This window comes from Oncorhynchus mykiss, chromosome 16, assembly GCF_057628025.1.
Source record: "Oncorhynchus mykiss isolate SJ-2025 chromosome 16, ASM5762802v1, whole genome shotgun sequence".
In the NCBI taxonomy this organism is placed as follows: Eukaryota; Metazoa; Chordata; class Actinopteri; order Salmoniformes; family Salmonidae; genus Oncorhynchus; species Oncorhynchus mykiss.
Genome location: NC_143037.1, coordinates 29,447,942 through 29,460,346, shown reverse-complemented (window position 1 = coordinate 29,460,346; position 12,405 = coordinate 29,447,942). Strand labels below are relative to the sequence as shown.

The 12,405-nt window shown below is 40.1% G+C and overlaps 1 protein-coding gene across 1 annotated transcript in view; it reads right to left on the bottom strand.

The window, feature by feature from the left end:
* Nucleotides 1-225: 225 nt before the first annotated feature.
* LOC110491797 (transient receptor potential cation channel subfamily M member 4) overlaps nucleotides 226-12,405 on the bottom strand; it is a 103,882-nt gene continuing 91,702 nt past the window's right edge. The window contains exon 27 of the mRNA XM_021565561.3: nucleotides 226-5,100. Coding sequence (XP_021421236.3) covers nucleotides 5,069-5,100 — 32 coding nt within the window. The 3' untranslated portion in view covers nucleotides 226-5,068. The remainder of the gene's footprint in view (nucleotides 5,101-12,405) is intronic.

Genomic DNA, 12,405 nt, shown 5'->3' with positions numbered 1-12,405 from the left:
TCTTCCCAGCCTGGTGCAGGTCTACAATTTTGTTTCTGGTGTCCTTCGACAGCTCTTTGGTCTTGGCCATAGTGGAGTTTGGAGTGTGACTGTTTGAGGTTGTGGACAGGTGTGTTTTATACTGATAACAAGTTCAAACAGGTGCCATTAATACAGGTAACGAGTGGAGGACAGAGGAGCCTCTTAAAGAAGTTACAGGTCTGTGAGAGCCAGAAATCTTGCTTGTTTGTAGGTGACCAAATACTTATTTTTTATTGAATATTCGAAACATACAATATACTTACAGGGAAGCCGCTCAACAACTACATCATACCAGTCATCCAACAGACTCCCATTCAGAGCGACACATAGAAGCATCCAGGGTCAATGCCCTGCTCAAGGGCATGTTGACCAATCTACCACCAGGCCAAAAAACATGAACCCAAGATCCCCCCACAGATCCCCAATAGTTGTCCCTCAACCATTCGAGACCCCTCCCACAGTCCCCCCAGGAAGATGTTATTTTATTTTTATTCATTCCATTCCCCACCACCAAGAACACCCCAATGCACCAACAACCAAAATAATGAACTAAAGAGAAAAAAGGAAAAGACAGAAGAAAACAGCAAACAACAATGTAAGTAAAAAAATAATAATATGAATACATTTAAAACAAAGGACATCAAGGACAACTAAAATCATTACGGCAATGCCAGACATGCACACAACTGTATATGTTTGTGTGCATGTCTGGCACTATTACATGTATGTGTGTGTTATTGTATGTGTTTATTTGAATGAGAGTGTGTGTATATGCATGTGTACAAACACATACACGGCATCAGCCTCAGGCAAACCGGCATTAGTTGTAAAAACACTGCCACTTAGTGTCATTCAAATGTACTTTTTATTATGTTTTATTTATACTTTTTTTAATTATTTTTTTTACTTTACAACAACTCGTAACCTGACACCTACCATGCAGCCTCGACACACACACACACAGAAACATAGGGCCAGAGGAAGAGCTGTCATTCATTGAAGGTAAGCATAGGTGGCGAGCTACCCGATGATATATGGCAACAAAGTATTGAGCATATCCACACATTATAATTTTGCACCGACTCCATTACTCAAATGACGGATTGGTAAAAATATACCTAAATGTTGATGCCAAGTGTTTGAGATGCCACCAAGGTTCAATGACTGTGGGACACATGTTTTGGTCATGCCAATCTTTGAGTGGCCTCTGGGACCCCATTTTTGAGGCACTCTCACATATGTGTAATACAACTGTTAGCCCCAACCCGGTCACTGCCATTTTTGGGGTACATCCCCTAGACCAGAATGCTACCTCGCTGCTTGCTCGCCACCTTGTCCTCTTTCACCGGAAGTCTGCAAAGCAACCCTCCTTTATGCAGTGGGTTAAGGAGGTGATGTCATCTCTGCCTCTGGAGAAGGTTAGGTACACTGTGCATGGGTCCCGACAAAGGTTTAACTTAACCTGGTCTCCCATTAATACAATAAGTGGAGAGCCTGTCTTTTACTTAGTGTAACTTGCATAGTTTGGTAAGCAGTGATGTCTGTTCTAGTGGCCATTTATTCTGATAAGAATTTTTATATAAAACTTTTTTTAACCATTGTTTTTGTTTCTAATACTGTTTGTTTACGTTTTTCTTTCCTTTTTAACTTACTTTTATAGATGCCTTGGAGGGAGTGAAGGGAGGGAGGGGAGAATGAGAGGTTTGGGTTGTGTTATTTTTGTTGTTATATCTGAAAATCTGTAAATAAAGTTTAAAAAAAAATGTAAATGATGAATTGACAAAAAGAGCGAAGTAAAAATACATGTCCTGTATAGTTGGCTAGTATAGCACAGTCTGTAACCCTGTAGCACATTTATATGTTTTGGTCACATCACTGCAGATAGGGGTTATACTAATACTAAATGGTACTTCCTTACGGATCAACCTTACAGTATCATCACAATTCTACAACTGAGTATGGCTATTATTGAATTGAAGTACAAGATCAGAAGCTGCATAACATGATACACACATATGAGTCAGAGTATGCAAGATGGAAAGACAGCGAGGCAACTTAATGCTTAGGAAATGTGACTACGTGTTATACAGTATGTGTTGATCACGCCATTCCGCATGACCCATTTCAGCTGAGAAGTTAAAAAGCCTTCTATCCTTTTAATGCAGAACATGGTTAAAATTACATGAATGGCCAATAGTGTAACAACGGCCCTGTACACACTTGGGTTACACAACCCATTTGATGCAACTGTTGTTATACAACAAAGTTTTTCCGTAGTGGTGGTTGTGTCAAATTCTTTATCCAGACAAACTCAGATGTATCACAAAACTATCCATTGTGTCAAATGCATTGTACACTAGTTGTATTGCAGAGGCCTGCACGGGCAGGAATTTTAAGCCCAAATCCTACCCTTGCCTGTGACATTTAGGCCCTAACCTACCAAGACCCGATTGCTTCTGCCACATTTAAAACTCTAAATGAAACCCGAAATCAGAAATAACTTCCCCCTGTTAGTAAAAACATTAGCTGCTCTTCTGTCTGTCACTCGCTCCCTGTGCACACGGCTCTGAGTCGGTGAATATCCATAACAATGGCTCCGCTTGGACTGCTCTGCTCAAAACTCGGACAAAACTCAAGGTACATTATTATTTTCTGTTAAATAATCTCTCCTGATTTATATTTGACGAGGTTGAAGCAATTCTGACACCATGTTATCATATCGGTCAGAAATGACTCTACTGCCTAGCAGAGCATGAGCAAATGGCTCAGCTTCAAAAAGATGGTGATCAATTTTGTGATACCCGAGCCATACCCTAGTTGTTGATAAAAAAAAACAGACCGTACCCGAACGTATAATGTCGGGCCCCGTCGGGCTCGTGTAGCAGAGCTCTAGTGGTCGGAAACAAAAGTAATACAGACGTGACTAATACTGGACCTGACTGCAAGCAGAATTAATTAAGAATGAATACAGCAATCTACGGTTGTCGTCAGAAGTTTACATACAATTAGGTTGGAGTCATAACTCATTTTTCAACCACTACACAAATTTCTTGTTAACAAACTATAGTTTTAACAAGTCGGTTAGGACATCTATTTTGTGCATGACACAAGTAATTCTTCCAACAATTGTTTACTGACAGATTATTTCACTGTATCACAATTCCAGTGGGTCAGAAGTTTACATACACTAAGTTGACTGTGCCTTTAAACAGCTTGGAAAATTCCAGAAAATTATGTCATGGCTTTAGAAGCTTCTGATAGGCTAATTGACATAATTTGAGTCAATTGGAGGTGTATCTGTGGATGTATTTCAAGGACTACCTTCAAATTCAGTGCCTCTTTGCTCGACATCATAGGAAAATCAAAAGAAATCAGCCAAAACCTCAGAAAAAAAATGTAGACCTCCACAAGTCTGGTTCATCCTTGGGAGCAATTTCCAAACACCTGAAGGTACCACGTTCATCTGTACAAACAATAGTACGCACGTATAAACACCATGGGACCATGCAGCCGTCATACCGCTCAGGAAGGAGACGCACTCTGTCTCCTAGAGATGAACGTACTTTGGTGCGAAAAGTGCAAATCAATCACAGAACAACAGCAAAGGATCTTGTGAAGATGCTGGAGGAAACAGGTACAAAAGTATCTATATTCACAGCAAAACGAGTCCTATACTGACCATAACCTGAAAGACCGCTCAGCTAGGAAGAAGCCGCTGCTCCAAAACCGCCATAAAAATCCAGACTACGGTTTGGAACTGCACATGGGGACAAAGATCTTACTTTTTGGAGAAATGTCCTATGGTCTGACAAAACAAAAATATAACATTTTGGCCATAATGACCATTGTTATGTTTGGAGGAAAAGGGGGAGGCTTGCAAGCCGAAGAACACCACCCCAACCGTGAAGCACGGGGGTGGCAGACTCATGTTGTGGGGGTGCTTTGCTGCAGGAGGGACTGGTGCACTTCACAAAATAGATGGCATCATGGAGGAAAATTATGTGGATATATTGAAGCAAAATCTCAAGACATGAATCAGGAAGTTAAAGCCTGGTCGCAAATGGGTCTTCCAAATGGACAATGACCCCAAACATACTTCCAAAGTTGTGTCAAAATGGCTTAAGGACAACAAAGTCAAGGTATTGGAGTGGCCATCACAAAGCTCTGACCTCAATCCTATAGAAAATTTGTGGGCAGAACTGAAAAAGCGTGTGCGAGCAAGGAGGCCTACAAACCTGACTCAGTTACACCAGCTCTGTCAGGAGGAATGAGCCAAAATTCACCCAACTTATTGTGGGAAGGTTGTGGAACGCTACCCGAAACTTTTGACCCAAGTTAAACAATTTAAAGGCAATGCTACCAAATACTAATTCAGTGTATGTAAACTTCTGACCCATTGGGAATGTGATGAAATAAATAAATAAATCATTCTCTCTACTATTATTCTGACATTTCACATTCTTAAAATAAAGTGGTGATCCTAACTGACCTAGACAGGGATTTTTACTAGGATTAAATGTAAAGAATTGTGAAAAACTGAGTTTAAATGCATTTGGCTAAGGCGTATGTAAACTTAGACTTCAACTGTATGTCCTAAAATATGTCCGATACCTCTAACACAAAATGTACATTATGAACCTAGTACTGGTCTAGATGCAGTGACAAATACCCAATATAAAACATGTAAACTTCAAAAAGTAAAAGAAATTGTGCAATTGTTTTTTGTAAAATTCATAAGAGAGTGCAGCAAAAAAGTATTTGACAAATACATAGTATATCACATTACCCCTTTAAAAAAAACATAGCCCTCATAAAAAAAAACAGTTCTTCAACAGCCCTTTCCCCTGGTTCCAACTGTTGTCTTTCAGGAAACTTTTAAAAATGAAATACACAACCTTAACGAATAAAGACAATTTAAAATGCCAACAAAAACAATTGGCAGCAGTGGTCCCTTGTTGATAAAGAAGCAGCCGAAGTGGAAAGAAACAGCGTTTCAACTTTTCCTTTTAGTGACCCTGAATGGCTTGGCATGTAAACAAAGACAGGATCAGATGGAAGAGGAGGGGGCAGGGAATGGCTCTGGAGAACGAGAGAAAAACAGAAGACATTTGACTTTTGGCTCAAATTTCTACAGACACTGACATTGTGCAAACCGGTCAATCACAATCAGATAAAATACAAAACAATTATCAAAATCAAAAAGGACAAAACAATATACATATATTGAACAAAAATATAAACGCATCATGCAACAATTTCATTGATTTGACTGAGTTACAGTTTAAATGAGGAAATCATTCAATTTAAATTAATTAATTAGGCCCTAATCTATGGATTTCACATGACCGGGAATACAGAGACGCATCTGTTGGTCACAGATAACTTTTTTTTTTTAAATGGGCCTCACATTAGGCCTCAGGATCACGTCACAGTATTTTTGTGCATTCAAATTGCCATTGATAAAAATGCAATTGGGTTTGTTGTCCGTAGCTTATACCTGCCCATACCATAACCCCACCACCATGTGGCACTCTGTTCACAATGTTGACATCAGGAAACTGCTCGCCCACACAATGCCATGCACGTGGTCTGTGGTTGTGAGGCCGGTAGGACCTACAGCAAACTTCTATAAAACAATGTTGAAGGCAGCTTATGGTAGATACATGAACATTCAATTCTCTGCCAACAGCTCTGGTGGACATTCCTGCAGTCAGCACGCTAATTGCACGCTCCCTCAAACCTTGAGACATCTGTGGCATTGTGCTGTGTGACAAAACTACACATTTTAGAGTGGCCTTTTATTGCCCCCAACACAAGGTGCACCTGCATGCTGTTTAATCAGTTTCTTGATATGCCACACCTGTCAGGTGGATGGATTATCTTGGCAAAGGAGAAATGCTCAATAACAGGGTTGTAAGCAAATGTGCACAACATTGTAGAGAAGTATGTTTTTTGTGCATATGGAACATTTCTGGGTACTTTATTTCAACTCATGAAAAATAGGACCATCATTTTTCATGTTGCGTTTATATTTTTGTTCAGTGTACATATTAATCTTAATATGCATTATAACAGTATCATGCTTAAACCTGTCAGTTTTAAGTGTACCCTGTTGTTTTGTATAGTATCATTTGGCTGTATCTACCAACGATTTACATATATACACTAGACTTACAGGGGGTGCTGTTTTGAAACCACCTCACATCCATCTTGGCACTCCCCCATCGATGTAAAAAAAAAATGTGGGAAGCTCTAGAAATGCATTTGTTTTTGACACATTAATGCATACTTTTAAATGATATTATGTGAGCTAAACATAAAATATATACACTACCGTTCAAAAATGTGGGGTCATTTAGAAATGTCCTTGTTTTTGAAAGAAAACCATATTTTTTGTCCATTAAAATAACATCAAATTGATCAGAAATACAGTGTAGACATTGTTATGTTGTAAATGACTATTGTAGCTGGAAACGGTAGATTTTTTATTGAATATCTACATAGGCGCACAGAGGCCCATTTACAACAACCATCACTCCTTTGTTCCAATGGCACGTTGTGTTAGCTAATCCAAGTTTATCATTTTAAAAGGCTAATTTATCATTAGAAAAACCCTTTTACAATTATGTTAGCACAGCTGAAAACGGTTGTTCTGATTAAAGAAGACTTCTTTAGACTAGTTGAGTATCTGGAGCATCAGCATTTGTGGGTTCGATTACAGGCTCAAAATGGCCAGAAACAAAGAACTTTCTTCTGAAACTCGTCAGTCTATTCTTGTTCTGAGAAATGAGGGCTATTCCATGTGAGAAATTGCCAAGAAACTGAAGATCTCGTACAGCGCTGTGAACTACTCCCTTCACAGAACAGAGTAACCCATCTCTAACCAGAATAGAACGAGGAGTGGGAGGCCCTGGTGCACAACTGAGCAAGAGGACACATTAGAGTGTATACTTTGAGAAACAGATGCCTCACAAGTCCTCAATTGGCAGCTTCATTAATTAGTAACCGCAAAACACCAGTCTCAACGCCAGAGGCAACTCCGGGATGCTGGCCTTCTAGGCAGTCATAGTCATTTACAACATTAGCAATGTCTACACTGTATTTCTGATCAATTTGATGTTATTTTAATGGTAAAAAATGTGGTTCTCTTTCGAAAACAAGGACATTTCTAAGTGACCCCAAACTTTTGAACAGTAGTGTATATATTTTATGTTTGGCTCCCATAACATAATTTAAAAGTATGCATTATGATGTCTCTAGGACAATATATGTGTCAAAAACAAATGCATTTCTTTCAAAAACAAGGACACCTAAGTGACCCAAAACTTCTGAATGGTAGTGTCTATTTTTAGAAAGTACTAATGTTACTGTCGCCACGACAACAAAAAAATAAATGCATGTAATTTTGTCCTCAACATTTAAATTAAATACTGTAGAATTCCATTCATTCCTATGGAGGACTGCTTTTCTGAGGAGTGCCAATATGGCCGACTGGTGGCTTCAAAGCATCTCATTGGCCAATACAAAGCATCAGCAATCCAGGGTTTATATACAGTGGTTCTTCCTTTAAAAGTTGTCATACTGCAGCTTAAAAGTTGTCATACTGCAGCACACCTTGCGGGCTGCCACAGAATTCTATGGCACGTTATTTAAGAGTCAGCCATTGTTGCCATTAACGCTAGTTAGTGCTAGTTTGACCACCAGATGGCATTTGACAGTATTTAATATTGATTGTACTAGATACTTTTTTGTTTTTGTTTGTAAGAACACAGTATGTGGGATTGATTTTAAGAAACTCAGCTTAATTTGATAAATATTATGGTGTTTCTATTCCAAGAAAAACAAAACCCTCAGGGTTTCCATTAGGAAAATATAGTGCTGTACAAAGTGACGGTCGGAAGTAGGCTACTAAGAGCAAAATACTCCTAACATTTCCACACCTTAATTGGAGACTAACCAATACCCAAACGTAGATTCAGTGAAAATAAACATCTCATTGATTTATCAAGACCAGTCCCCATGCTTGTCTCACAGCAGTGCGAAATGGTGCTGAAATAGTTGACCACACACAGGTAAGCTATTGCTTCAAATCCTATTATAACAATTGGATCACTTTGGGTGTTCCAGTAAGCAACAATTTGTTGCCTTCATTAGCCTACTTTACTCCAAAATTTCTGTATTTCAGTGAAATCTATTCCTATAATAATTTTTTATGGATGAATGATGAGCGATCGGCAAAGGCAATCAACAGTGCTCTAAATCACAGTCAGAAGACAGTTGAAGAAACTTGAGAGGACTTATGGAAAGGCTCTGTAAGACATTGTAATTATTATTATATATATAGTTTTTTCTCCAAAACATTAACATTGTTTTGTACTGTTCTGTAGTTTCGACAAACAAAAAACTTTGCATACTGCAGGCCCAGGCATGGATCCAAGCTGACGAGACATTCAATGACATCTTCAAGAGATATGCTGGACCCTATGTCAGAGAGGAATTTTTGGGACCACATTGTGTCTATTGTCCTGCTAATAGCCCTTGTGAAAACAGGGCCGACAGAGCCGACAGAAAGGTTCCTTACTTCCCCCCCCTTCCACTTGCCTCTTCCATTTATTCCCATAGTAATTCGTTATGGTTTGCATTGAAAATGAGGGCATAAACTGGGTCAAGACGCCAGCAGACTAAGTAGACCTTTATATAGTAAAATAAAGGTTAAATAACATATATTTTTTTAAGACCTACAACACTTAACAGCACATTACTCAACACTAGTGAGACTCATGTCGCTAGTGAGACTCAAGTATTTACGTAGGTCACCTGATTTAAACCTGATCGAACGTGTTGCAACTAAAATGTAGTTCAAATAAACATCTGCATGTTTGCCTGGCATGGATTGTGACTCCATCTCGTTCCTCGCCATCTTCAATTCCACCAATTCCGCCTGACACTCTGCCAATGACGTGACTCTCCGCCAATAATACAATTGAGAGGTTTGGATAATTCCAAATTAATATCTAAGGGGCATTTTTCGTTAGGGCAAATCTGGTCTGTGAGAATATCTAAGGGGATTTTATATAATTATAATGCAGGGTTGACAATAATAATCGCTTTGTAAATAAGGATGCATTATGAAAGGAAAATTAAATGCGCAAGAGACGGTAGTATATATTTTTATTCATCACAATTTTCTTTAACCAATTTTGATCTTGATTGCAGGGCCGACAGACAAGTTCCTTACTTTACATTTTTTTTAAACTGAAATTGCAACCAACATTCTATGGCTTGTTTAAAAAATAATTATATTTTGGAGATGATTTTGTTTCAAATAACTGAAAGTGAGCGATTGTAATCTGAATGAAGAGAAAAGGCCATTCTTGAACTTTGGATGAGACATTCTTACTAATTTGTAAATAAAGCCAGTTTGTTACTTAGAATGATGCATTTCTGTTTTTAGAGGGAGAGATACCAAAAGCACACCGTGCCTTTTTGGGGGGAAATTGTCAGTCCACATATCAAGTGAAATTCCCCCATTGTATTTACCCAAGTTCCATCTTAACTCCAGGACCACAGACAGTTGTTGTTGATTGATGCAGAACTCTATTGCCAGAGGAGAGACTCAAAGACTGAAAACGCCTCCATTAATTGCCACAGTTAAGACTACCGATAGATCAGCGTTCTAACTCCCCCTTGTGATAGTGTGGTGCAATGACAGAATGCCACCATTATACCACAAACGGTCGCGGCATAAGCTCGTAACTTTTAAAGGAAGAACCACTGTACATCATTGTTATGTTGGTTAAAAACTCTGGAGAAGAGATTTGGGAGATGAATGAATGAACGAATGAATGAATGAATGAATGACTGACTGAAATGTGTTTATTAACCGTGGTCTCAGCATTAAGGTTGTGGGGACATACAGTGCATTCAGAAAGAATTCAGACCCCTTGACTTTTCCCACATTTTGTTATGTTACAGCCTTATTCTGAAATGGATCAACTAAAAAATGTTCCTCATCAATCCCATAATGACAAAGCAAAAACAGGTTTTTAGACATTTTTGCAAATGTATTAAAAATAAAAAACAAATGCCTTATTTACATAAGTACTCAGACCCTTTGCTATGAGACTCGAAATTGAGCTCAGGTGCATCCTAATTCCATTGATCATTCTTGAGATGTTTCTACAACTTGATTGGACTCCACCTGTGGTAATTTCAATTGATTGGGCATGATTTGGAAAGGCACAAACCTGTCTATGTAAGGTCCCACAGTTGACAGTGCATGTCAGAGCAAAAACCTAGCTATGAGGTCAAAGGAATTGTCCGTAGAGCGCCGAGACCAAAACAAAATCATTCTTAAATGGAAGAAATTTGGAACCACCAAGATTCTTCCTAGAGCTGGCCGTTCGGCCAAAATGAGCAATCGGGGGAGAAGCGCCTTGGTCAGGGAAGTGACCAAGAACCCCATGGTCACTCTGACAGTGAACTCCAGAGTTATTCTGTGGAGATGGGAGAACCTTCCAGAAGGATAACCACCTCTGCAGCACTCCACCAATCAGGCCTTTATGGCCAGACGGAAGCCACTCCTCAGTAAAAGGCACATGGCAGCCTGCTTGGAGTTTGCCAAAAGGCACCTAAATAACTCTCAACCATGAGAAACAAGATTATCTGGTCTGATCAAACCAAGATTGAACTCTTTGGCCTGAATGCAAAGCGTCACGTCTGGAGGAAACCTGGCACCATCCCTATGGTAAATAATGGTGGTGGCAGCATCATGCTGTGGGGATGTTTTTCAGTGGCAGGGACTGGGAGACTAGTCAGGATCAAGGAAAAGATGAACAAGGCTGTAATCACTGCAAAAGGTGCAACAACAAAGAACTGTGTAAAGCACATATGTCAGAGTCAAGGCCCGCGGGCCACATCCGGCCCGCAAGAAGGTTTTTTACGGCCCCTGGGATGATCTTGATTTATTATTAGAACCGGCCCGCAGCAAGCCGGCAGCCCGCAGATCTTTTACACGCACCAATACTACATTTCCCACAATGCAAAGGTGACGCACCGAGCAGTAGGCTGCTTCATTTCAATATTTATTGGCACAGCAGTCGTCAGCATCACAGTAAAATTAACTTTCAGATACCCATCAAAAATGGCAAAACGGAAGGTGGATACTGAGAACCGGGGGTTTCAAACAAGGTGGGAGTCGGAGTATATGTTCACGAAGGTAGCTGGAAAACCTGTGTGTCTTCTGTGTGGAGAAAGTGTGGCGGTACTGAAAGAGTATAATCTGAGACGACATTATGAAACGAAACACGCGGACAAAAACAAGAATATGGACATGGAACAAAGGCTACAAAAGGCAGAGGAATTAAAACGAGGCCTCAAATCTCGACAGGCTCTGTTCAAAAAAGCCAAATCACAAGGCCAGGCTGCTGTCAAGGCCAGTTTTATTTTGGCAGAAGAGATCGCTAAATCAGCCCGGCCATTTACGGAGGGGGATTTCATCAAAAACTGCATGATTAAAGTTTGTGACGAAGTTTGCCCAGAAAAAAGGCAACTCTTTGTAAATGTGAGTCTGAGCAGAAACACCATTGCCGAGAGAGTAGACCAGTTGTCCATCAATCTAAAAGAGCAGCTTGTGAAAAAGGGAAAAGATTTTATTGCATATTCCTTGGCTGTGGATGAGAGCACCGACATTTCTGACATTGCCCAGTTGTCAATTTTCATCCGCGGAGTGGACTCCAACCTAAGCGTGACAGAGGAGTTTTTGGCTTTACGTCCTATGCATGGCACAACTACGGGGCATGATTTGTATGAAGAGGTGTCAAGATGTGTAAATGAGATGGAGCTGCCTTGGGAAAAACTCGTGGGTTTGACAACCGACGGAGCACCTGCGATGTGTGGACACAGGAGCGGACTGGTGGCGAAGATACGGGAAAAGATGCAAGAGGAAAACGCGACAGGTGAGCTGACAGCTTATCATTGTATCATACACCAGGAAGCGTTGTGCGGTAAAGCCTTGAAAATGGAGCATGTAATGAGCATCATCACGCGCACAGTTAACTTTATCAGAGCCAAAGGTTTGAATCACCGCCAGTTCAAGGCATTTCTGACGGAGTTAGAAACGGAGCATGGTGATTTGCCTTATCACACAGAGGTGCGATGGCTAAGCCAGGGAAAGGTGCTTCAAAGATGTTTCGAGCTTCGTGAGGAGATTTGTCTGTTCTTGGACAGCAAAGGGAAAGACACAACACAACTCCGAGACGAAATGTTTCTGTGTGAAATGGCTTTTCTGTGTGACATTACGAGTCATCTGAATGCAATAAACTTGCAGCTGCAGGGTCGGGATCGTGTCATCTCTGATATGTACAGTACAGTGAAGGCATTTAA